General features: G+C 46.5%; 1 protein-coding gene across 4 annotated transcripts in view; it reads right to left on the reverse strand.

Moving 5' to 3' along the window:
* The window catches only part of MMEL1 (membrane metalloendopeptidase like 1), a 172,721-nt gene that overhangs the window by 60,940 nt on the left and 84,571 nt on the right, over window positions 1–27,210 (reverse strand). For all 4 annotated transcript variants that reach the window (XM_030186088.1, XM_030186087.1, XM_030186090.1 and 1 more), the window contains exons 7-10: window positions 20,706–20,824; window positions 6,819–6,884; window positions 1,617–1,751; window positions 113–202 (exon numbers count right to left, since the gene is read on the reverse strand). In XM_030186088.1, coding sequence (XP_030041948.1) covers window positions 113–202; window positions 1,617–1,751; window positions 6,819–6,884; window positions 20,706–20,824 — 410 coding nt within the window. The remainder of the gene's footprint in view (window positions 1–112; window positions 203–1,616; window positions 1,752–6,818; window positions 6,885–20,705; window positions 20,825–27,210) is intronic.

Raw genomic sequence — 27,210 nt, forward strand, 5'->3', positions numbered from 1 at the left:
TTCCCTCACATCATTTAAAAAACTGGTTTCAAATTCATCATATGAAGAAAGTTAAATGGTAATAGCAGTACACAGGGAGCAAATAAAAAGCCACGGAAGATTCTGGACTTACATTTACTGGAAACTTCTCCTGTAGCTCCGGCAAGGTCATTTTATTGTAGAGCAGAGTGACATCCTGTCTTTCTTCTTGAGGAACAGTAGCCTACAGACATTAATTTAAAGTAAGACTTATTTTTTATCAATCTGTACAGCTGTTGAATTTATTAAATTTAGAAAGAAAAATCTCAAGATCAAGGTAGATGTTTTCAGAAATGAATTGGTTTATCTATATATCTACATTTCTCTATGGGGTCCTTTTACTAAAAGGTTGCCACAAAGCAATCCAGAAATACTGCCGGCCCAACGTGGGCACCGGTGGCAGTTCCACCCCCCCCCCCCAGCGCATGGCGTTTCTGGTGCAACCTATAGAGAATCTTGTGGTATGCGATTTCCGTTATTTCTCTTTACATATCTATTTGGGTTGACTTACAGGCTTATTTTCGAAAGAGAAGGGCGCCCATCTTTCAACACAAATCGGGAGATGGGCGTCCTTCTTTCAGGGTTGCCCAAATCGGCATAATTGAAAGCCAATTTTGGGCGTCCCCAACTGCTTCCCGTCGCGGGGACGACCAAAGTTCCCAGGGGCGTGTCGGAGGCATAGCGAAGGCGGGACTGGGGCGTGCCTAACAGATAGGTGTCGAGCGATAATGGAAAAAAGAAGGGCGTCCCTGATGAGCACTTGGCCAACTTGGCATTGTACTTTTCCTTGAACCCTCGGTTGGTTAAGGGAATAATAAGCAATCAGATTACATTAAATTAAAATCCCCTCCCCCCCCCCGGAGTTTCTTCAGAACCTCTTCCCAAGTTACCTAAGAAAATCTACTACTAATAATCATTTCTATAGTGCTAATAGCCAAGAACTGATAAAACAGATGACTTCTCAAAAAGCACCATTTAGCTATTGATAACCCTGATAGATGTACACATTATATGAAGGCACTTTTGCTGTCCCTAGAGGGCTCAGAATCTAAGTTTTTGTACCTGGGGCAATGGAGGGTTAAGTGACTTGCCCAAGGTCACAAGGAGCTGCAGTGGGAATTGAACCCAGGTTACCAGGATCAAAGCCCACTGTACTAACCATTAGGCCACTTCACATACGAATCAACATATAAAGAGGAGGAGAAGTGATCTACAGATATTCTTGCCCTACCTCTGAGGTATTTAAAATGATGCTAACCAACCCAATAAAAGTACAATTTTCTATATGCCAGAATGGTGTGCTTTGACCTAAGGATAGCATTATTTTCCATACTTCAGGTCAGCTGGTGCCCATTTTTAAACTTTACAGTGGCAGGGCAGGAGTGGCTGGAGACTAGTTCTGTCCTTCTTTATACTCCAGTTATTGTGGGTAAACTGAGGAGAAAGGTCTGTAGGGGCTTGGTAGTGGGGATAAAGACTGAGTAAGGATGGATTTTCAATCAGAATGTGCACTAAAACATAAGTTATCAAAAAGAAGAAAACTCTATTGAAAGGAATTGAAACTCCCTCCACCAAAGACATAACTTGAAACTACTCACTTTTGCAATTTCTGTTTCCAACTCCATTACGCGTGCCATTTCCTCTTGAACAAAGTAGTCATCCTTGGTCAAATTCTTGTCTTCTCGGATCATCTTGACTATTGTAATCATGAACTGTAGGTAAGCCTCCCGCACCTGCAAGAAGAGTAGTCGTAATGTTGACCATGTAGACCTTTGTTCTTTCAATAAAGAAAGTTGCTCAGTTCCCTCATTCCCTGAGTAAAATTGGAGGGGAATGAGTTATGAAGTTAGGAAGGGTGGTACCTCTGGATATAACTGAACCTGTGAAACTAATTCTATACACCACAACTTGATGGGAATGGCATGGAATCTTGGTAACGGAATCCTGCATTCTGATTGGAGTGGGCACATATTGTTTATTGCAGTAGTCCATTATACCCAGGGCATTTTTTTGAGGGGATACTTGGGGGTACTGAGTACCGGCACGTTTTCCATTGTCTGCTAAAATTGACCCATTGACCCCCAAGTTTTAATGAAAGAGTTCAGGCTCTACACACCAATTCTGCCTTGTCATAGATTCTGTGACTGGTTGCAGGAGGCCTGATGATCACTCCACCCCTGAAGGGTGGCCTCGCATTTGAGTACCGGCACCTTTTTTGCTCGGACAAAATGCACTGATTATACCACTACAAAGAATCTTCAAAAGAAAGGGAAGTATTTTTTGACGGAGAGAGTGGTGGATAGTTGGAATGCCCTCCCGTGGGAGGTGGTGGAGATGAAAACGGTAACAGAATTCAAAAATGCGTGGGATAAAAATAAAGGAATCCTGTTCAGAAAGAATGGATCCTCAGAAGCTTAGCGGAAATTGGGTGGCAGAGCAGAGATTGGGTGGCAGAGCCGGTGGTGGGAGGTGGAGCTAGTGGTTATTTTTTATTTATTGTATTTGTACCCCACATTTTCCCACCTTTTTGCAGGCTCAATGTGGCTTACAGAGTATGGAAATGAAAATGTCATTACACGATATAAGAAAACAGTCGATTGGTTGGGAGGCAGGGCTAGTGCTGGGCAGACTTCTACAGTCTGTACCCTGAAATGGCAGATACAAATCAAGGTCAGGTATACACATAAAGGAGCACATATGAGTTTATCTTGTTGGGCAGACAGAATGGACTGTACAGGTCTTGCTCTGCCGTCATCTACTATGTTACTAACGTTACTATTTGAATGGTTCTAAAGCTGGTCTTATATTAAAAATAATAGTTTGCTTTATGTCAGAATTTCCAGAGAGATAGGTAATGGCAGCAACGACCTACATGGCTTGGTACTTCCTATTATTAATAAAGGTTGATGGTCTTCTGCTGTATCTTAGGCATCAGGTGGTCTAATGGAAGGGCCGCCACTGCTCTTAGTGACATGCACTCTGCCTAGTCTCAGGCACTGGCCACATTGATCCCTTCCTGTGGGTTTTTCTTCTTATTCCCACCTCCCTGTAAGGCAGAATCTCCATTTTAATTCAGAGCATGCAGTACTTCTCTGTCCTTCTCTTTCGCTGCAAAGCGGACGCTCTTTTCACCATTATCCTTTTTAAGCCCAACAATCTCACTTTCTTTTTGCCTAACTTCTCAACTTCCTCTGTTTTATGAACAACATAGTTCCATCTTTACAATAAATCATTTCATTCTTCAGACACTCCATATCCATCTTTTTGCAATACTGTCAGCTTGTCTACAACTATGAATAACCAGTCAAGGACTCTTGCCCGGGAGCATAAATACTTCTGGTTTTAGTTTCTGCATGCAATTAGTAAATTGTTCATACTTACGTTGCAATAAACCATTGGAATTTAGGAAAAAGTCTTTGCTGCTGGTTTAACTGTCTGGATATCATTATTATGTATTCATTCTTATATCCCACAATTATCCAAAAACAAGTTTTGGTTTAATGTGGCTTACAATTAACAAGAGGGACTACAAGTGTTTGCATTCAATTACTTGCGCTATGGCTTACATTTTACTATTGGGATTACAGTGTTAGTATTCGATTTCATATATTACGGATCATATGTGGCATTTGAGGTAGCCATAAACTTTCATAAAAAGATAGGTTTTTAGTTCTTTTGTAACTAGTGCATCCCACTGTCAAACACATAAAAATAAATAAAGGTTTAGCTTAACTTAACTGACTGAGCTTGACTGTATGTAGTCATCCTGAATGGCAACCGAGACCCAATGGACCCGCCCCACCAAAAGGCCTCCCCAGGGGAGTCAGGACCCCCAACCCGTGGACACCAGCCCAGGCCCAGCAGTGGGTTGGGGGTAGTTATTTATGCTTCTTGTGACCTTTGGAATTGAATTCCACCATTTGGAGCGAGCCCAGGTAGCTGAATCCGTCCGTGTATATGGATTTGTAGGTAATGTTTCTGCAGTTGGGTAAGTGGAGTAATAGGTAGCCCCCGGTTCCTGGACTTGTGTTTCTTGGTGATAGTTCAGTTAGGTCTAGCATGTAGTCAGGAACCATGCCAAACAGTATTTTGAAGATTAAGGCATTAGCTTTAAGTAATAGTCTGGCCTTAAAGTTAATATTAATGCTTTATGAAACCAGATAAATGCATGCAAGTGGTCATGAGTATCAGGGAGCAGTGGCGATCCTAGCCGGCATGACACCCGGGGCAGATCGCTGATGCGCCCCCCCCCCGGCGAAATGACACCCCCCGGGTGCACGCCGCTGGGGGGGGGGGTGCCACGGCGCGTGCCTGTCAGCTGAGTTCGCTGAGTTCGCTAACTTCGCTGCAGCTCCCTCTGCCCCGGCTGGAACAGGAAGTAACCTGTTCCAGGGCAGAGGGAGCTGCAGCGAAGTTAGCGAAGTCAGCGAACTCAGCTGACAGGCGCGTGCCGCGGCACCCCCCCAGCGGCGTGCACCCGGGGTGGACCGCCCCCACTGCCCCCCCCCCTTGGTACGCCACTGTAAGGGAGGCATTCCTAGGAGCAGATAATGCACTTACATGCATTCATTTGGATTTCCAAAATATGCATGTTGGTTGTATAGAAAAAGTCTCCCTCCGCTTATAAATAGCAGGCACAGATAATGAGGCGAGAGCTGACATTTCAGAAGTCACTGTTCGGTATCTGAGTTGAATGTCAGGAGGGGGGGGGGGGGGAGGAACGGGAAGTCTTGCAACCAATGTGGATGTTCACAATGTTAAAGGGTTCAAATAAACAGCATTAGGTGATAAGCAGAGGTAGGATGGGTCGAAGGGGAAGAGAGGGAGTCAAGGGAAGGTGGGAAGACGAAAGTTTCAAAGGTTGTCAGTTGACAGTTATTTTACTATTTAGATGGTTGTAACATGGTATGTTATGAAGTTCGAAACATGAAAGTATGTACAGTTATACCATATGCAAAGGATAACGAGACTCATTTAAAATTAGGATTTTGAGGGGTGGGAATACAGGGGACTGGGAGGGGGGGGGGGGGGCAGAAAATGTTAAAAATAACGGCCGAAGGCCATTCAGATACTTGGACTGTTGTAGCATGGTTGTTAGTGAAGTTGGTTATCTGAAGGTATGTACTGATATAACATGCGGAAATGCTAATAAAAACCGTTTAAATATATAAATAGCAGGCACAGATTTGAGTCTGTACTTTTTTCCCAATTCAGTTTTTCCGAGGGAAAATTTTCCCTGTTTGAAAACTGATTGAAAGTCTTGGGTAAAAAGCATTTGCACACTTTACACCTATGAACTTTGTTTAACAGTGCCCCACCCTTATGTCATATAGGCTGAAGAATGTATCAGTATTGAAAAATACCTCACTACTGAGTATTAATACCCCCAGCTGAGGTTTGTATTGGCTGTGTAGAATTTAATGGTTCTGTTGAACCCTTTCATCCAAATAAGCTGTTGTTTGTTTAACACATTTGTGTCTAAGTCCTTTTACTTTAACAACTGAGCCATCTAAACCCAAGCATTTTTGAATGCCTTTTAGAGAAGTTTTAGACATTAACCCCCGGATTCTATATAGTACATAGCTGCTGAGAGGGGGGGGGGGGCAGGGCAGGAGGGACAAAATTCACCAGGCCTAGGCCTCCAAGGGGGGGCCCGGTGCCGCAGTCCCACCTGCCCTCCGTTGTCTACCGTCTGCCACCGGGCCGGGCCCCCTGCATTGAAATCACAGCGCCTCTCGCCTCCGTGTGAAAGCGCTGCAGGCAACAGATCATCTCCCTTCAGGCCTCCTTCCCTCTCTGTGTCCCGCCCTCATCTGACGTAACTTCCGTGAGGGCGGGACAGAAGGGGGGAAGGAGGGCCGAAGGGAGGCGATCTGCTGCCTGCAGCGCTTTCACACGGAGGTGAGAGGTACTGTGATTTCAATGCAGGGGGCCCGGCCCGGTGGCAGACGGAGGGGGATGGGTGGAGGGGGGAGTGGCAGCGGCGGCGACCTCGGGGGGGGGGGGGGTGGAGGGGGAGTGGCGGCAGCGACCTTGGGGGGGTGGAGGGGGGACCTCTGGGGCGACCTCAGGGGGGGCAGGGGCGGGGCCCCAGGGACGGCCTTGCCCCAGGCCCGGCCCAGTCTCTCGGCGGCTCTGATATAGTGACCCTAAAGATCAGCGTCAAAATTCTATAGCAATGCACGTAATTTAACAAGCTAATGAGAATGAGCACTCATTGGCACTGATTAGAATTTAGGGGCACAAGTTGCTGCTAAGCGTATTCTGTAATGATGTGAGCAGAACTCAAGCAAAAAGGGGTGTGGTGATGGATGGGAAAATGGGTGTGTCGCGTGCATTCCAAAATTTATGTGCCTAGTTATAGAATACGGCTTAGTGCACCTAAATCTTCTCGCAGAGATCTACGCCATCTTTTTCGATAATACGGTTGGCGCCATTCGATTATGCCCCTCCATGTCATCTCTGTGTTACAGGTGGAACCTCTCAAATACACTCTCCCCCTGGCCGTGCAAATTTCGCATGTGCTGAGCACGTCCCCCCTCCTTAAGTCCCAATGCTCATCGCTAACAGTGCGTATTAAAATTTGCATGCCATTAGCATTGAGCATTGATGAGAAACTTTGCAGCGGACGGTATTTTCCGGTGTCGTTTTGCATAGCGCTGGAGTGTTGAGCATTGGCCTCTAACTACTTTCACATTATCTGTAAACAGGAGCATCCGAGTTCTGGAGGCCCTGTTTTGCTTTGTTTGCCACATTGACAGGTAACACAGCTTAGTAAGTACGGCTTTTCAAGTACATACCCTTTGATAATTGCCACCATTAAAGTAATATTCTCTGGAAGGCATGCCCAAGCTGGATTGGTCTATCTGCAATAAAAAACAAGGAACATGTATTTGATGAGAAGAAAGGATAGGAAGCTTCAAAATAGTCATAAGTTCCTATAAAATGGGATTCACCCATTTCTAACTAGTGTACCAAAGTGTTAAGATGTATCTATATATTGTTAATTAATATTTAAGCAGTATCAATAGAGGGAGTAGCAACTGTAGTGTTTCTGATATGCAATCCCTTAGGACTTCTCTTTCCTCAGAAACATCCGTTTTATTTTAGCAGATGCAGGAGCATCACAAGTGCCAATTGCACCCTGTGTGACCCCCCCCCCCCAATTGATGCAGTGTACTCCTGCCCCACCCACTTTGGTCATATCAGTGCAAGGGAAGCCAATGGATGTCCTTCCTTGCACATAGCTTGCTACAGCCCCAAGTAGATGTACAATGAATGGCTTATAATCTGCATCCACGTTAAGAACCAGAATCTCTTCTCCCTTTGCTCATCCTATCTTTGTTTACCTCTCCGTGCTCAATTTACATATCCTCAAAACCCCACTACTACTATGTTTACTACAACTTGTAACATTCTCCTTCAAGACTTTGTAATTCTATTTACTATGTAAGCCGCATTGAACTTGCTATGTGTGGGAAAGCGTGGGGTACAAATGTCATTAATAATAATAATAATAACCAGATTAATTTGAAAATATTGGGTAACATGAAAAAAGCTGGCCTGTTTTGAGGACCTGAGGAGCAATGAGGTTGGGAACAATGTGACATTGCTAAGGACAGGCACAGGCTGGAGAAGAAAATTTTCACTGCTGCTTGACATTGTTATTGTGGTTCTAGAGGTTCACAGCACTGATCTTTTTTGAGACAGGGAAGTGGTAGAACTAGAGGTCATGAGTTGAAGTTGGGAGACTTGGGAGAAATGTCAGGAAATAATTTTTCACGGAAAGGGAGGCGGACGCCTGGAATGTCCTCCCGCGAGATGTTGTGAGCAGTGGCGTAGGAAGGGGGGAGGCGGTGGGGCAGTCCACCCCGGTGCACGCCGCTGGGGGGTTGTCGGCTCCGCTGGTTCCCTGCTCTCTCTGCCCTGGAAAAGGTTACTTCCTGTTCCGGGGCAGAGAGAGAGCAGGGAACCAGCGGAGCCAACGCAGCTTCCAGCGACGTGCACTCGGGGCGGAGCGGCCCTCCCACCCGTCCCATTTCCTACGTCAGATTTAAGAAAGCGCTCCGGGGGGGGGGGGGGGGGGGGAGGGTACGCACACCGAGCGGGGGTGCACCATGCTGCACCCGGGGGGGGGGGGTGCGCAGCAGCAACCCGCCCCGGGTGTCAGCCGCCCTCGCTATGGCACTGGTTGTGAGGACAGAAATGGTGATGGAATTCAAGAATGCATGGGATGAACACCTTGTAGAAAAAGGATAGAATCCAATTAAAGCAAAACTTAAAAGACCTCATAACTGGAGTGAGCTTTGACAGCAGCTTCAGGGGTCGGGAAGGAGGACCAGTGCCGGGCAGACTTCTAAAGTCTGTGCCCCAAAAATGGCAGGGAGAGACAGAGATAAAGTATGCCAGTGTTTAATCATAAAGTGGAACTTCTGCAGATTTAACTCTGGTCACCTTGGTGGGCAGACTGGATGGACCATGCAGGTCTTTATCTGCTGATATTTATTATGTTACTATGTATGAAAAGTCCTGCATAGACCTTACTGTCTAATCAAGACAAATATAAAGGAGAAAAAGACTTTGTGGTAAAACCCAGCAAGGCTGTGATCGGGAAAAATGGGCATTAAGATGTGAAACCAACGTGAGCAAGGTTCATAACTACTACTAATCAATTCTATAGTGCTACTAGATATGTACAGTGCTATCATCAATATATATAAAAGGCGAGTGTCGTACTCACTCGCAAATGCGCAGTAGAGACCTTCTCTGCCCCGCCCCCGCGTCAATACGTGATGACGGGGAACGGAAAAGAGAGGGTCTGTACTGCTTATTTCTGATGGAGGGACACCGCCGTCTAACGCTCCCCCCACCCGAGTCACCGCCGCCACCCACCTTCTACCCGGTCGGGCCCTCGCTCCACTATTGAAACAGCGAGCGTCCGGGAACGCAGCACTGAGCTCTGCTGAGCTGCCGACGTCGACTCGGCCTTCCTTCTTCTTCTCTGCCTCTGTCCCGCCCTCGACGACGTTACGTCACACGAGGGCGGGACAGGCAGAGAAGAAGAAGGAAGGCCGACGTCGGCAGCTCAGCAGAGCTCAGTGCTGCATTCCCGGACCCTCGCTGTTTCAGTAGCGGAGCGAGGGCCCGGCTGGGTGGAAGGTGGGTGGTGACGGCTCGGGGGGGGGGGGCCAATTCGGAGGGGGAGGGGCAGCGGCAAACTCGGCGGCAGGGGGCGGGCCTTTCAACCCCCCCTTCCTATAATAGCCCGTTTTTACGGGCTCAAAGGCTAGTACACATTATATGCAGGTACTTTCTCTGTCCCTAGAGGGCTCACAATCTATGTTTTTACAACTGGGGAAACAGAGGGTTAAGTGACTTGCTCAAGGTCACAAGGAGCTGCGGTGGGAATTGAACCCAGGTCACCAGGATCATGGTCTACTGCACTGACCATTAGGTCACTCCTCCCTCCGTAAGCTGACGCTACAGAAAAGCTGGTTCTCATTTCTATTTATTTAGGGGCCCTTTTACTAAGCTGTGCTAAGAAATGGGCTTAGAGCACCCTAACGCGGACCTTTCCTGTGCCTAAGCCCGTTTTCTATTTCTTGAATACATGGCTGTGCATTTCAAAAGGTTAATATGAGGGCACTTACCACTCCCTATTTACGGGAGCACTTACAACATCCTATTTAGGAGATGCTAAGGGTTCCTGCATTATGGATGCACAAACCATGGTGGGGTAATGTCAGCACGCTAGTTGGTTAGTGCACCCAGGCCCATTCTCTGCCCTTGACACCAAGGGCGTAACCAGACTTCGGCGGGAGGGGGGTACAGAGACCGAGGTGAGGAGGCACGTTTTAGTTCCCCCCTGGTACCGCCAACCACACTCCGCCTTTGCCGACCCCCCCCGCCGCCGTCGCCACCACCAACTTTGACCCCCCTGCCAATGACCCTCTCGACCCCCCTCCCGCCGCCAACCCTCCCCCCGATGCCACCGTCGCCTACCTTTGCTGGCGGGGGACCCCAACCCCCGCCAGCCAAGGTCCTCTTCTTCCTTCATTCTGTTTCTGATTCTGATGTTCTACACATACAACGTGCAGGACACCAGACTCAGAAACAGAACGAAGCCTTGCGCCGGAAGAAGAGGACCTCGACTGGTGGGGGTTGGGGTCCCCTGCCAGCAAAGGTAGGCGACGGCGGGTTGGCGGCGGGAGGGGGGTCAAGAGGGTCGTAGGCAGGGGGTCCAGAGCCAAATCTACGGGGACCCAGGCCCCTGTGGCCCCACATAGCTACGCCACTGCTTGACACACTTCCTCCAAAAACTACAAAAAATAAATACCATGCTCTTACCCCTGGATTTTATATACTACTACTACTTATCATTTCTATAGTGCTACTACATGTACGCAGCGCTGTACATAGTGTGACCTGAGATGGGTGCGCAAATCCAGTCAAATTCTGGATTTGCATATGCAACTTAATTAGTTAACAAACCAATCAGTGCTGATAATTGCCACTTAACAAGCAATTATTGACACTAATTGGTATTAATTAGATAACTGTTTAAGCGTATTCTGGAACGTGATGCGTGTTAGTTGAAAAGGGTGCATGGCCATGGGCACAGAATGAGCAGATTGTGGGTGTTTCTAAAATCTATGAGGTCCTTTTACTAAGCTACAGGAAAAAAGGACCCTGCGGTCGCTGTTGTACCTGCATGCCAGGGCTTTTTTTACCGCAGTGGGTAAAAAGCCCCCCCCCCAAAGAAAAATGGCCATGTGGTAAGATAACTCTTACCACGTGTCCATAAGGTGGGGAGTACATAAGTACATAAGCATCGCCATGCTGGGACAGACCAAGGGTCCTTCGAGCCCAGCACCCTGTCACCGACAGCGGCCAAAAGAACAAGCAATTTGTCCAGCCCATCCTAGAAATACTGTATTCCCTCGTCCATTCAATAACATTCTATGGCTTTTTTCCTCCAGGAAGCTGTCCAATCCTTTTTTGAAGTCCGCTAAGTTAACCGCCTTAACCACCTTTTCCGGCAGTGAATTCCAGAGTATAACTACGCACTGAGTGAAGAAAAGTTTCCTCCGATTCGTTTTAAATTTACAGCACTGCAGCTTCATCGCATGCCCCCTTGTCCTAGTATTTTTGGAAAGCGTAAACAGACGTTCCACATCGACCCGTTCCATTCCACTCATTATCTTATAGACCTCTATCATATCTAAAGCACTTTCCACCACTGAGGTGGCGGTAAGGGCTCCTGTGGTGACCTGGCGGTAACCAGGCAGCAAGTGGTGATGCCCAATTACCGCTGAGTTAGCGCTGCGCTAGACCAAAAAATTTCCGGGAAGCGCCAGAAATGGCATGCGCTCAACCCGGAACTACTGCTGTAAAAGGGTCCCTCTGTGCTTTGTTATAGAATACACCTGGTCCGTGCCTAATTTAGGCGTTGGCGTTTACACCAAGTTTTATTTGGCATAACTGCCTGTGACAAAATTTAGTCACGTGGATGGGCGCTTGGCGTATTCTATAAACCATGTAAAAATTTAGACTTATTCTATAAAGTACGCTTAAAATTAGGCATACTTTATAGAATACACCCATGACTATTTTGTTTTGGCGCAGATTTTTTAGTGGGGTGCATGAATTTTGGAAAGTTTTTAATTATTTACTTTGTTTTCTGTATGTTTTATGTGTCTTTTTTTTTTTTTTAATTTGTTCCCCACCTAAAAAAAGTGGTAGCTTGGACTGAGCAGTCTGTTAAACAAATAAATAAATAAATAAATAAAATTAAGCTTAGATAGCTATTAAGAAGTGCAAAATATGTGAAGGCAATTAAAATAGGGAATTTTTTTCTACAGTCACCGCCAAGATTAGTTCAGAACTAGCAAGAAAATATGGGGGAAAGAATATTATTCAAGCAATTTTTGCTTTCTCCACCCTATTTAAAAAAAAAAAATGACAGAAAGAAGGGTTAAAATAACTTAGAAATGACATTAAAGCATTTCTATTGTTTGAAGGGCACACTGTGCTATCCTTCCAGTCATTATGGGCAGCTCTGCATGGCGTTTTCCTCAGGCACAGAATGAGGAAAATCGTGTGCTCTCACACAGATTCTCACTGTTTTAAATACAGATGGAGACTGTCAAAAAAGAAAGAAAGTAACCGGAAAAAAAAATGACTTCTTGTCTTTGCAGGAAGCAAAGCCATATTCAAATAACAGAACAAAAAGCCGCTTGCATGCATCCACTTATCTAGCAGAACACTGCCGATTAGGACTTGACTCCTGGAACAGGCTGCCTGCATTGTGATTTTCCTGGCTGGTAATTATAAGGGGCCCATGGGGATGGTACAGGGAGATCGAACAAATGGTTCTTGTTAATATTGCAAATGGTAGTGAGGAAAGGGAAAAAAAAATAGCATTTACCTCAGCATGTTTACCCTCTGTTTGGCAAATTAAATTGTAGCAAACTTTAGTATATAAATAAACTGGTTTTTTTCAGGGACTTTGGGCCATAGTTGTTTTAAATCATAGAACCAACATTATTATTATTATTATTATTTTGCCAGGATATCAACTTGGAACCTTGTTGAACTGTGGTAAATTGCTTGCTTTTCCCCACTATAGTCAAAGTAGAAAATGGAGGGTCACCACTGATCCCAACCCAGTGCTGTCTTCGCTTGTTCTTTTCTCTCTCTCTCTCTCTCTCTCTCTCTTTTTAAGAAAAAATACTACTGTATCAAAGTATGAAACCTAGAGACCCAGATTCTAATTGCACCTCTATCACTATCCTGCTTATTTTCAAAGGAGATGGCCGGCCATCTTCCGACACAAATCGGGAGATGGCCGGCCATCTCCTAAACACGGCCAAATTGGTATAATCGAAAGCCGATTTTGGCAGGCTCCAACTGCTTTCCGTTGCAGGGCCGGCCAAAGTTAAATGGGGCGTTTCGGAAGGGTACGGAAGGCGGGACGGGGCGTGGTTACGAGATGGCCGGCTTCGGCCGATAATGGAAAAAAGAAGGCCGGCTCTGACGAGCATTTCGCCGGCTTCACTTGGTCCATTTATTTTGAGGACCAAGCCTCAAAAAAGTGCCCCAATTGACCAGATGACCGCCGGAGGGAATCAGGGATCACCTCCCCTTACTCCCACCCAAAAAAAAAAAAAAAATTAAAAAACACTTTTTTGCCAGCCTCTATGCCAGCCTCAAATGTCATACCCAGCTCCCTGACAGCAGGTCCCTGGAGCAGTTTTTTGTGGGTGCAGTGCACTTCAGGCAGGTGGACCTAGGCCCATCCCCCCCCCCCACCTGTTAACACTTGTGGTGGTAAATGGGAGCCCTCCAACCCCCCCCCCCCAAAACCCACTGTACCCACATGTAGGTGCCCCCCTTCACCCCTTAGGGCTATGGTAGTGGTGTAGATTTGTGGAGAGTGGGTTTTGGGGGGATTTGGGGGGCTCAGGTAAGGTAAGGGAGCTATGCACCTGGGAGAAATTTTTGAAGTCCACTGCAGTGTCCCCTAGGGTGCCCGGTTGGTGTCCTGGCATGTCAGGGGGACCAGTGCACTACAAGTGCATGACCAAATGCCTTGGATTTAGCCGGCTTTGAGATCGCCGGCATTAGTTTCCATTATCGCTGGAAACCAATGCTGGCCATCTCTAAAGCCGACCCAAATGCTGAGATTTGGCCGGCTCCGACCGTATTATCGAAATGGAAGATAACCGGCTATCTTATTTCAATAATACGGTTGGGACGCCGCTTTACCGGGCGGGCCATATAGATGGCCAGCCATATAGATGGCCGGTGCTGTTCGATTATGCCCCTCCACACCACCTTTTGTGCATTTATGCATGCCCAATGCGCACCAAAATGGAGTTACCGCCCGAGTACCAAGTGGCTCTTGCGGTAATTTCATTTTTGGCACGCGTCTGATATGTGCATCTGAAAAATCTTTTTTATTTTCGGCCGTGCATAACGGATGCGTTGCCAAGTGGCATTTGATGCACATAGGTCATTACCGCCCGGATTCTTTACCACTAGGTCAATGGCTGCCAGTAAGGTCTCAGATCCAAAATGGGCGTGCGGCAATTTTGATTTTGACGCACGTCATTTTTGGCAAAAAAAAGGCCTTTTTCACAGGCGTGCTAAAGAATGGATCAGCGCATGCCCAAAACCCGCACCTACACTACCGCAAGCCATTTTTCAGCGCATCTTAGTAAAAGGACCCCAAAGACAGCTAACAAACCCCAATAAATAAATAAATAAATAATGCAAGCTCGTGCAAACCATTTTGGCTATCTGTGATTGAAAACTGTCTTGTAAGTATCTAGGAAAGACACCTTCCAGCTCATTTTCGAAAGTGATCGCCGGCCATCTTCCGACACAAATCGGGAGATGGCAGGCGATCTCCTGAACCCGGCCACATCGGTATAATCAAAAGCCGATTTTGGCCGGGTTCAACTGCTTTCCGTCACGGAGCCGGCGAAACATCAAGGGGGGGGGGGTGTCGGTAGGGTAGTGAAGGCGAGACGGGGGCGTGCTCACCTGATAATGGAAAAAAAAAGCCAGGCTTGATCAGCATTTCGCCGGCTTCACTTGGTCCCTTTTTTTGCAAAAAGGAGCCCCAACTGACCAAATGACCACTGGGGGGAATCGGGGATCACCTCCCCTTACTCCCCCAGTGGTCACCAACCCCCTCCCACCCAAAAAACCCCCTTTTTTACCAGCCTCTATGCCAGCCTCAAATGTCATACCCAGCTCCCCGATAGCAGTATGCAAGTCCCTGGAGCAGTTTTTAGTGGGTGCAGTGCACTTCAGACAGGTGGACCCAGGCCCATCCCCCCCACCTGTTACACTTGTGGTGGTAAATGGGAGCCCTCCAAAACCCACCCCAAATCCACTGTACCCACATATAGGTGCCCCCATTCACCCCTTAGGGCTATGGTAATGGTGTAGAGTTGTGGGGAGTGGGTTTTGGGGGGCTAAACAACCAAGGGAAGGGAGCTATGCACCTGGGAGCTATTTTTATCTAAAAAAAATTTTTTAGAAGTGCCCCCTAGGGTGTCTGGTTGGTGTCCTGGCATGTGAGGGGGACCAGTGCACTACAAATGCTGGCTCCTCCCACGACCAAATGCCTTGGATTTGGCCGGGTTTGAGATCGCCAGCATTATTTTCCATTATGGCCAAAAACCGATGCCGGCCATCTCAAACCCGTCAAACTCTGACATTTGGCCGGGCCCAACCGTATTAGCGAAGAAAAAGATGGCCGGCCATCTTTTTTGAAAATATGGTTGGCTCCGCCCACTTACGGCGCTGGCCCCAAAGATGGCCTGCCAGCTTTTTTGGCCGGCGCCGTTCGATTATGCCCCTCCTTATAGCCAAAATTATATCTTTCATAGTGCTCTGTAATATTCAACCATCTTCTAAATAATGGACATATTTTTCTTTCAATTAGATTCTATTATTAGATAAAACAATGTAATGTGATAATATGCCTACCTTAGAAATGGACGAACCCAAAGCAATTCATAAAATATAATGGAATATGAAAGCACAATTCAAAAAAATATACATTTTCTATGCCTCTTCCTAATCAAATAATTATACCGTAACATGACATCCAGAAAAAATGTGTACTCTATCATCTTCACCCAGAGTGGACTGGGAAAGGAATAATTAAAGGTTTTTGCACAGCAAAATGTGTGTTCATTTGTATAAAGATTCATTTCGAAAATTCCCCATCCCCTGTATGTGAAAGTACACACACTGTTTCTCAGTATAAGAACTTTAACCTGCTTTAAAAAGGGATGGGGTTATTTTGGGGGCATGAAAGTACACAGATTATTTTTTCCCAAATTGTTTCATATCTTACTACTACTACTACTACTATTTAGCATTTCTATAGCGCTACAAGGCATACGCAGCGCTGCACAAACATAGAAGAAAGACAGTCCCTGCTCAAAGAGCTTACAATCTAATAGACAAAAAATAAAGTAAGCAAATCAAATCAATTATTGTGTACAGGAAGGAGGAGGGTACGTGGAGGCAGGTGGTTACAAGTGGTTACGAGTCAAAAGCAATGTTAAAGAGGTGGGCTTACAGTCTAGATTTAAAGGTGGCCAAGGATGGGGCAAGACGTAGGGGCTCAGGAAGTTTATTCCAGGCGTAGGGTGCAGCGAGACAGAAGGCGCGAAGTCTGGAGTTGGCAGTAGTGGAGAAGGGAACAGATAAGATGGATTTATCCATGGAGCGGAGTGCACGGGAAGGGGTGTAGGGAAGGACGAGTGTGGAGAGATACTGGGGAGCAGCAGAGTGAGTACATTTATAGGTTAGTAGAAGAAGTTTGAACAGGATGCAAAAACGGATAGGGAGCCAGTGAAGCGACTTGAGGAGAGGGGTAGTATGAGTAAAGCGACCCTGACTATTGAGGACTGGCTGAGAGGAAGAGAACAGGGCTGGAGAGAGGGGGGCAGGGGGTCAAAATTCCTCGGGCCTCCAAGGGGAGCCTGGCGCCGGGGTCAGGCACTGCAGTCCCTGGTCTCACCTGCCCGCCCGCTTGGTCCCGGGCCCCCTGCACCCGAAGCGGCAGCCACAGATCGCCTCCCCCCGGGCCCTCCCTCCCCGTGTCCCGCCCTCACGGAAACCGGAAGTTACATCAGACGAAGCCGGGACACAGGGACGGAAGGCCAGAAGAGAGGCGATCCGCGACCGCCAACCCCGAATGCAGGGGGCCCGGAGCCGTGGAAGCATGCTTTGCACCTGCTTTCAAGAGCTTGCAAGGACTCCAAAAGCTGTGGACAGTTATCAAAATTGTTCTCTGGGAGTTTTGACTTTGCAAACTTGATATGACTTCTAAGGAAAATAATTAAGAATTCACAGCATGTTTTTGCTAATTGGAGTTCTACTGATGGGTGACATTAAATCTTATATTATCATTACAGAATGCATTATGATACACACGGTACAGAGCTGCTGTTCTGATGTGCAGGACTTGAAATGGCAGATACAAATGAACAGTGTTAGTCTGAGACATAACAGTAAGAATCTGAGATAAGAAAACGGGAAGGAAGGTGCTATTTCAAGGGATTGTTAAACCCTCCTGTAAGTTATAGTCAATAAGTCCCGGCCACAGCGAAATGGCCATTTTTTTTCAGCAAGTCAAATCCCCCAAAAAGGAAAACAATCTTCCACAAAACAGCACAGCAAAAGCACACAGTGGAAGATGCCACACACACAATGACAACTGGAGCAAAACACTTGCACTGTGTAATCAAAATGTTGTGTAAAAGCTTTAGAAGCACATGAAATGCTAAAAACACCAGCATTCCGCAATCTCAAAGGAAACGGCAAAAAAAAAACCAAACAACAAAAAAACGCTGCAATTTGTTTTATTGCTGATAGTTCAGGACCCCCGATGAAAGCAGGGTTGCCGAAACATGGCTTGTGTTGGTCAATATATCAGCATATTTTTGCACATATGGATAATAAACTTTTACTTTGCTCCAGTTGACATCGTGTGTGGCATCTTCCACTTTGGTGATTTTTCATTTTTTTTTTTTCTTTTTTTGGAGCATCTAAGTTTCTTTGATTAACGATAAGCTTAAAACATTCTAAAATACATTTTTTTGTGGTACTCATACTGGCTTCTGCTTGGTTGATGCTTTGTTGGGTACAGGCTCTTGACATAGACCCTTGTACCCTGAACCCCTTCAATAGATCAAGTCGAACCCCTCCATGCTCTAAAGGCACTCGGAAGGAAGTTACCAATCAGAAGTACCATTAAGATGTGCTATTCTACTGTGATCCCCAGTTATTAGTAACTAAGGGGTGTTTTTACTAAGCCATGGCTAAAAGTGGCCTGCAGTAGTGTGGGTGCCTGTTTTTTGGGCGTGCTGGGCCAGTTTTTACCGCGTCTGGGAAAAAGGGCTTTTTTTCAATGGGCTGGGAAAAGGGCCTGTGGTAAAACAGTGCACACCTATCTATGGCCTGAGCCCTTAATGCCACCCATTGATCTAGTGGTAAGGGCTCACGTGCTACATGAGCAGTGACCGGTCGTCGGAAAACACCGCATACTGTAGGAAATAAAAAAATAATTTGTCCCAGCAGTACGGGCGTGCACCAAATCCGAAATTACCGCCAGGGGTATGCACTAGCATGTAGAGCCTACCATGCCTTTGTAAAAGGGGCCCTATGTCTCATCGCCTAAAGTGGGACCTGTGCTGTAGCTATAGTCTGGGGTGAACATCGGATGGTGGGGGGGGGGGGGGGGGATCATTTTCCCAGATATGGTCTGTATCCTCAAATATTGACAATAAGACTTACTTATCCTTTGCCCCCTCCCCCCTAAATTGGTCAGGGGCTAAATGTTTCATCCAGCTTCCCTCCCGTTTTCAACACTGGATGCACGATAGATTGCTTCAAGCAATTTGACACGTCCTTCCTCCAAAGAAGAATTAACATTGAGTAGAGGAGATATAATAATCTCTCTTATGTACTTCAACAGATTCAGTGAACAAGGCACAAAATAATGACACAGAGGACATTTTCTGCAAAATACGAAGAGCTTGATCATTATCAATAACAAAATGTAAATGTATTCTAACCACTGTTATTCTGAGTAGACATTTCAGTTGTTGCATTGTCAAGGGAAGCAATACGCTCACAAATCACCACTTGTTTAGTCAATAAATAGTCTGAATGTTGTACTCTCGAAATTTGCATTAAGTGGGCCATTCTAACAGATGTTAAATCTTTTACTATGTGGAACAAATCCTTAGTGTGGTTCACAGATTACAGAAATAATGATTCGTTTTGGTCTCATCCACAGAAAGCTGAAGTTTTGACAAGACACTTGTGTAACAATCCTTGCTCTACACCACTTTTTCTCAGCTACTCAAACGTTATGTTTCTCATTCAAAAGTATCTTATTATACCAAAGATGTCTCTGCCAGTTGCTTAAAACAACAATGCACTCTGGAGTAGGGTTACCATTTTTTGTCCCCCCAAAAGGAGGACACATGCCCCGCCCCACCACACACCACCCCACCCCCTTTCACACCTCACCCCGCCCCCTGTCACACCCTCGCTCCGCCCCCTGTCACATACCCCATTGCCCCCCTCCCCGTCACCCCCTCCCCTTACCTTACTACTGCCCTGGTGGTCTAGTGACCTCTTCGGGGCAGGAAAGAGCCCCCTCTTTCCTGCTCGGAGCACTGCCCTGCATGCATCCTTCCTGTTGGTAATCTCGGCGCCGATTCAAAATGGCCGCCGAGAGTTGAAGTCACTAGTAAGTAAGGGGAGGGGAGGCTAGCAATCTGCCCCTTTCTCCAGATTTCTGGACAAACAGGCAGGCTGGCGGGCAGGCCGTCCTATCGGACGCTTGGCTGCTCTGCACTGGCTTCCCCTCCTTAGGAAGGAAATCGTGTACAAATGAGCTAACAGTGAGCAGCTCATTTGCATGCAATTTCCTTCATGCATGCCCGTTCCTTTCCGAATCACTAAGGGATCGGTAAGGAAAGGGCTTTTTCCATTCAGTTAGTGCATCAGTTAGTCCACTGCAGTGCCCCTATGGTGCCCGGTTGGTGTCCTGGCATGTCAGGGGGACCAGTGCACTATGAATGCTGGCTTCTCCCACGACCAAAGATTGACCTAAATGTTGAGATTTGGGTGTCCTCGACCGTATTATCGAAAGATGGCCGCCCATCTTGTTTCGATAATACGGGTTTCCCTGCTCCTTCGCGGGGATGTCCTGCGAGGACACCCTCAGGAAAACTTGGGCGCCCCATTCGATTATGCCCCTCTAATTGACAATAATTGCAAGTTTCACGCACCACTCGGTAAGTGTATTCTATAATGAACTGCGCCTAAATGGTGAAATGAGCAATTCAAAATAAATGCGCACAGTTCAAAAGGGCTGTGTTTATGGGCATGTACCAAAATTTACGCACGTAGTTGTAGAATACAGCCCAGTCTTCCTAAATCTACATGTTGGGATTTATGCCAGGTTTTCGTTGCTGTAAATGGGCAAGCGCAGATTTAGGCGCGATGATATCAACTAAGCGTATTCTATATACAACGCTAAACCTTACAGAATACACTTAGGTGAAACTGAGTTCCGCGTGGATTTTTTAGGCACCATATATAGAATCCCTACTTACAGTACCCTTCTCCACCACCGCCAACTCCAGGCTCTGCCCTTTCTGCCTCGCCTCACCCCATGCCTGGAATAAACTCCCTGAGTCCATACGCCAGGCCCCCTCCCTGCCCATCTTCAAAGCCTTGCTCAAAGCCCACCTCTTCAATGTCGCCTTCGGCACCTAACCACCATACCTCTATTCCGGAAATCTAGACTGCTCCAACTTGACATTTCGCCCATTAGATTGTAAGCTCTTTTGAGCAGGGACTGTCCTTTTTTGTTAAACTGTACAGCGCTGCGTAACCCTAGTAGCGCTCTAGAAATGTTAAGTAGTAGTAGTAGTAGTAATCTGGCCCTTGGCGGCTATCTGCTAACCACGGATATTTATAGGGAGATAACTGGTTATCTCCTGCTAAATATCCACGATTAGGTGCTGATATGCCTAACTGGTCAACAGCCGTGTCTGGCTGGTTAAATAGCTTTCAGTATCGGGTGGAGGGTTATCTTCAGGATATCCTGTATTATTTGCTGACTGTGTTTGTTTTCTTACGTAAATGATATGTCTGCTGGAGTCCCGGTCATCAGTCCACACAAACATGTCAATGACCACTCGCTTGTTAAATCTGGAGTTCAGGAGGGAGAGCTTTTCTTCCAAGGACCAATTGTGTTCTGTAAGACACCGAATCACAGTATTTTTCAGGGATGTATATCACAAAGATATTAACATTAAACAAAGGGTAAGAACCTTGGATACACTGGTGAAACGTTAAGCAAGACACCAGAAAAAGAACTGCTGAAATAAAACATAGGGGCTGATGTTCAGGACTGCGGGAAGCAGCTGGCTGCCTCCCACGGTCGATGGTCAGCCTGGATATTGAATTCCAGGCCATTTCCAGTGACTGAATTGAATATCCGGGTTTTTTTTTTTGTCCAGTTTCAACTTAACCGACCAAGCTGATATTCAGCGCTGGCTGGTTAAGTTGAAATCGGCCAGGCCGCTATTTTGGCAGCCTAATATGGCTGCCAAACTTAGCCGGCGATGTGCTGAATGTCCACAGATAGCTGGTTATATCGTGAGATATAACTGGCTCTCCGCGAAGTGCTAAATGGCGATGTTCAGCGAGAGATAGCCGGCTATCTCCTGCTGAATATCACCAGATGGCCAGTTAAGAACCATTTAACTGGCTAGGAGCCATTTCTGGCTGGTTAAATGGTTTTAAATATTGGCCGGATAGAATAGAAGCTGAACTGGAACATCAACTATACTATTAGCAAGCAAAATTTAGGGACCCTTTTACTAAAGTGAGTTCAGCAGTTAATGTGCAAATTAGCATGTAAAAACTGCTATTGCACAAGTAAATTAAGTGTTACCATAGTGGCATGACAGCGCATGCAAATTTGTTCATTAACTGCATGTTGTGTTAGAGGGCAGGAATTAGGTGGGTCCAGTGGCGTAGCTACAGGTGGACCTGAATGGACAAAGGCCCACCTTATCTGGTCCCACAATACAGTTCAGCAGTGGCCACCTCGCTCCTCTCTCCCCCACTCTTCCATATCTGGATCTAGCATTTGCCCCTGCCCGCCTATGGCCCAACTCCCCCTCTCTCTGAACTTCCCCTTCATCAGCTTTGCTGGCAGAAGCAGTGATGCACATCCGCTGCCTAGGCTGGCCCCACAGGCTTCCCTTTGCTCTTGCTGATGTCACTTCCTGTTCCCTCTCTGTGAAGCCGGCAGACAGTGGCTGTGCACCCGTGAAGGAGCTGAGGTACACAGGAAGGGGGGGGGGGGGTCGGGGAATGACGGGTCCGGGGATAGAGGAGGAGAAAGATGGACAAAGTGGAGGGGGGGCGGGGGGGAATTTACTTATTAATCTTTACCACCTTTTTGAAGAAATTCACTCACAGCAGTGTACAGTAAAAATAAATCAAACATGAGCAATATAGACAATAGAGTAGTTTTTGGAAGGCCCATCCAACTTAACTGGGAGCCCACCAAAGTTCCCGGGGGTAAGTTGGAGGCGTAGCGAAGGCGGGACTGGGGCGTGCCTAACAGATAGGCGTCCTCGAGCGATAATGGAAAAAAGAAGGGCGTCCCTGACGAGCACTTGGCCGACTTTCCTTGGTCCATTTTTTCTTGCAACCAAGCCTCAAAAAGGTGCTCGAACTGACCAGATGACCACCGAAGGGAATCGGGAATGACCTCCCCTGACTCCCCCAGTGGTCACTAACCACCTCCCACCCCGAAAAATCAACTTTAAAACTTTTTTTGCCAGCCTGAAATGTCATACTCAGGTCCATCGCAGCAGTATGCAGGTCCCTGGGTGGGGGGGTGGGGGGGAGGTATGTGTGTGACAGCGGAGGCATAGTGAAGGCATGGACGTCCTTGTTTCAAACATTTTGGACATCCTGAACTGCCCCCCCCCCCAACAGGGACAGTCAAATCTCAAGGGAGTGGAGTGGAGGAGTGGCCTAGTGGTTAGAGCACTGGTCTTGCACCCCAGAGGTGGTTGGTTTCAAATCCTGCTGCTGCTACTTGTGATCCAAAATCCAAATAAATATAGGGGGTGTCAGAGGCATAGCAAAAGCATTGACATCCTTCTTACAGAAACATCTACATTTTGGACACCATCACAGGGACAGACGTCCTTCACCCATACGTCCCTGATGTGCACTTGGACGTTTTCACCTGGACTTGTATTTTTCCCTGGTTATAGATGGCAATTTATTTAAGGTTGTAGATTGCTATTATACACGCAGCTTGTCTGCATGTATGAAACCGTCTTTGGCATGCGCAGAGCAGCCACGCATAACGCTTGGCTGCTCTGCACTGGCTTCCCATTCTTAGGAAGGAAGTCATGTGCAAATGAGCTAACAGTGAGCAGCTCATTTGCGTGTGATTTTCTTCATGCATGCCCATTCCTTTTCGAATCGCTAAGGGATCGGTAAGGGAAGGGCTTTTTCCGTTCAGTTAGTGCATCAGTTAGTCCACTGCAGTGCCCCCTAGGGTGCCCAGTTGTGTCCTGGCATGTGAGGGGGACCAGTGCACTACGAATGCTGGCTCCTCCCACGACCAAATGAGTTGGATTTGGTTGTTTTTGAGATGGGCGTCCTCGGTTTCCATTATGGCCGAAAACTGGGGACGACCATCTCTAAGGTCGACCATCTCAACATTTATGTCAACCATCTCTAAGGTTTACCTAAATGTTGAGATTTGGGCGTCCCCGACCGTACTTTCGAAACAAAAGATGGCCGCCCATCTTGTTTTGATAATTCGGGTTTCCCCACCCCTTCGCGGGTACGTCCTGCGAGGACACTCTCAGGAAAACTTGGGTGCCCCATTCGATTATGCCCCTCCCTGTGAATCAGTACTAAGTGCAACCAAGTTTAACACATACTAATGAGCATTTCAATAAAGTTACAGTAGTCAACATGCTGGGCACATCCTCAACAAATACCACACAGACTTTGGACTTCCTGTGCATTAATTTTTGCTGTTATGGCGCAGTAGGTTCAAAAATTTAAGACACTTCAGTAAAAGGACACCTCAGTGTGATGCTTACTATTCCATCCTATTGACGTTGTGGTCCCTTAATTGGAGTCTACATCACAGTTGATTTACTTATTCTGTTTCTGTTCCTGACACAGAGCAAAGTATGCAAATGAATGTGCTAATTCTGTCAGGATTAAATAGATTATGCTTGTAATTTAGGAGCATAAAGTTAGGAGTGTAAATTATGCTCATAAACTAGAAGCATAAATTTTAGGAGCATAACCTTTATAAATTAAGGCCCTAACTGACTACATTTGTGTTCTTACATAAGTACATACAGTGGTGGAAATAAGTATTTGATCCCTTGCTGATTTTGTAAGTTTGCCCACTGACAAAGACATGAGCAGCCCATAATTGAAGGGTAGGTTATTGGTAACAGTGAGAGATAGCACATCACAAATTAAATCCAGAAAATCACATTGTGGAAAGTATATGAATTTATTTGCATTCTGCAGAGGGAAATAAGTATTTAATCCCTCTGGCAAACAAGACCTAATACTTGGTGGCAAAACCCTTGTTGGCAAGCACAGCAGTCAGACGTCTTCTGTAGTTGATGATGAGGTTTGCACACATGTCAGGAGGAATTTTGGTCCACTCCTCTTTGCAGATCATCTCTAAATCATTAAGAGTTCTGGGCTGTCGCTTGGCAACTTGCAGCTTCAGCTCCCTCCATAAGTTTTCAATGGGATTAAGGTCTGGTGACTGGCTAGGCCACTCCATGACCCTAATGTGCTTCTTCCTGAGCCACTCCTTTGTTGCCTTGGCTGTATGTTTTGGGTCATTGTCGTGCTGGAAGACCCAGCCACGACCCATTTTTAAGGCCCTGGCGGAGGGAAGGAGGTTGTCACTCAGAATTGTACGGTACATGGCCCCATCCATTCTCCCATTGATGCGGTGAAGTAGTCCTGTGCCCTTAGCAGAGAAACACCCCCAAAACATAACATTTCCACCTCCATGCTTGACAGTGGGGACGGTGTTCTTTGGGTCATAGGCAGCATTTCTCTTCCTCCAAACACGGCGAGTTGAGTTCATGCCAAAGAGCTCAATTTTTGTCTCATCTGACCACAGCACCTTCTCCCAATCACTCTCGGCATCATCCAGGTGTTCACTGGCAAACTTCAGACGGGCTGTCACATGTGCCTTCCGGAGCAGGGGGACCTTGCGGGCACTGCAGGATTGCAATCCGTTATGTCGTAATGTGTTACCAATGGTTTTCGTGGTGACAGTGGTCCCAGCTGCCTTGAGATCATTGACAAGTTCCCCCCTTGTAGTTGTAGGCTGATTTCTAACCTTCCTCATGATCAAGGATACCCCACGAGGTGAGATTTTGCGTGGAGCCCCAGATCTTTGTCGATTGACAGTCATTTTGTACTTCTTCCATTTTCTTACTATGGCACCAACAGTTGTCTCCTTCTCGCCCAGCGTCTTACTGATGGTTTTGTAGCCCATTCCAGCCTTGTGCAGGTGTATGATCTTGTCCCTGACATCCTTAGACAGCTCCTTGCTCTTGGCCATTTTGTAGAGGTTAGAGTCTGACTGATTCACTGAGTCTGTGGACAGGTGTCTTTCATACAGGTGACCATTGCCGACAGCTGTCTGTCATGCAGGTAACGAGTTGATTTGGAGCATCTACCTGGTCTGTAGGGGCCAGATCTCTTACTGGTTGGTGGGGGATCAAATACTTATTTCCCTCTGCAGAATGCAAATAAATTCATATACTTTCCACAATGTGATTTTCCGGATTTAATTTGTGATGTGCTATCTCTCACTGTTACCAATAACCTACCCTTCAATTATGGGCTGCTCATGTCTTTGTCAGTGGGCAAACTTACAAAATCAGCAAGGGATCAAATACTTATTTCCACCACTGTAAGTAATGCCACACTGGGAAAAGACCAAGGGTCCATCGAGCCCAGCATCCTGTCCACGACAGCGGCCAATCCAGGCCAAGGGCACCTGGCAAGCTTCCCAAACGTACAAACATTCTATACATGTTATTCCTGGAATTGTGGATTTTTCCCAAGTCCATTTAGCAGCGGTTTATGGACTTGTCCTTTAGGAAACCGTCCAACCCCCTTTTAAACTCTGCCAAGCTAACCGCCTGCACCACATTCTCCGGCAACGAATTCCAGAGTTTAATTACACGTTGGGTGAAGAAACATTTTCTCCGATTTGTTTTAAATTTACTACACTGTAGTTTCATCGCATGCCCCCTAGTCCTAGTATTTTTTGAAAGCGTGAACAGACGCTTCACATCCACCTGTTCCACTCCACTCATTATTATATATACCTCTATCATGTCTCCCCTCAGCCGTCTCTTCTCCAAGCTGAAAAGCCCTAGCCTCCTTAGTCTTTCTTCATAGGGAAGTCGTCCCATCCCCGCTATCATTTTAGTTGCCCTTCGCTGCACCTTGCCAGTTAGGTAATGGTCGGGTAGCAGGGATATTCAGAGGCACTAACCAGTTAAGTACTGTAGAATATCTCCGGATAATTTGAGGCAAGCCATTTTAACTACCAGGAGCCTCTCCTGGCTGCTTAAATCACTTTGCATATTGGACCCAGCATTTCTGAGTCAGGGTAACACAAGCTTTGTGAATGAGTTTTCAGGGCTTGCTTGTTTTTTTTCGTGCATGGATCTTGAGTCTTGAACCTCTGGTTCCAAAGCAAAAGAGTCATTCTGTTGAGCTAGAGGAATATCGTCCTGATGCCCTTGGAGGAGGTCCCAGTTATATTGACGTTTTTTTCCCTCTATCCACTTTGCATTCTTTCTTTACCTTATTATGAGTATGTTTAAGTCTGCTGGCTATAAACCTTCCTCTCCAATCACAATAAACTACAGCATTTAAGCAGTACAGTAAATGTATTTATTTATTTATTTGTTGCATGTGGCTTACATATTACGGTTAACGGCATTAGCCGATTCCGGTCTGAAGAAATACATGGTTTGGATTAATTCAAAGCGATATTGTGGTAGAATGAGGTACACGTATGATAGGTACAGTTGGGGGGAACTTAGAAAGGGAGAGGGGAGGAAGAGTCAGGTAATGTCCGTTACGGTCTTTGGTTACATTGTGTCGCAAGTGTCCATGTACCTTATGTTGGGTCGGTGGGGTACGCTGTTTTGAACAGTTCTGTCTTTAGTGCTTTCCGGAAATTTAGATGGTCGAGCGTAGTTTTTACTGCTTTTGGCAGTGCGTTCCACAGTTGTGCGCTTAAGTATGAAAAACTGGATGCATAGGTGGATTTGTATTTGAGTCCTTTGTTGCTTGGGTAGTGGAGATTTAGGTATGATCGTGCAGATTTTGTGGTACTTCTGGTTGGCAAGTCTATAAAGTGTTTTGTACATTTTTGGGACCTTGCTGGGTATTTGTGACCTAGATCGGCCACTGTTGGAAACAGGATGCTGGGCTCGATGGACCTTTGGTCTTTCCCAGTATGGCAATACTTATGTACTATGAGGTCTGTCATGTATCCCGGTGCCTCACCATAAATAATTTTGTGAACAG

This window comes from Microcaecilia unicolor, chromosome 13 (assembly GCF_901765095.1).
Source record: "Microcaecilia unicolor chromosome 13, aMicUni1.1, whole genome shotgun sequence".
NCBI classification, from domain to species: Eukaryota; Metazoa; Chordata; class Amphibia; order Gymnophiona; family Siphonopidae; genus Microcaecilia; species Microcaecilia unicolor.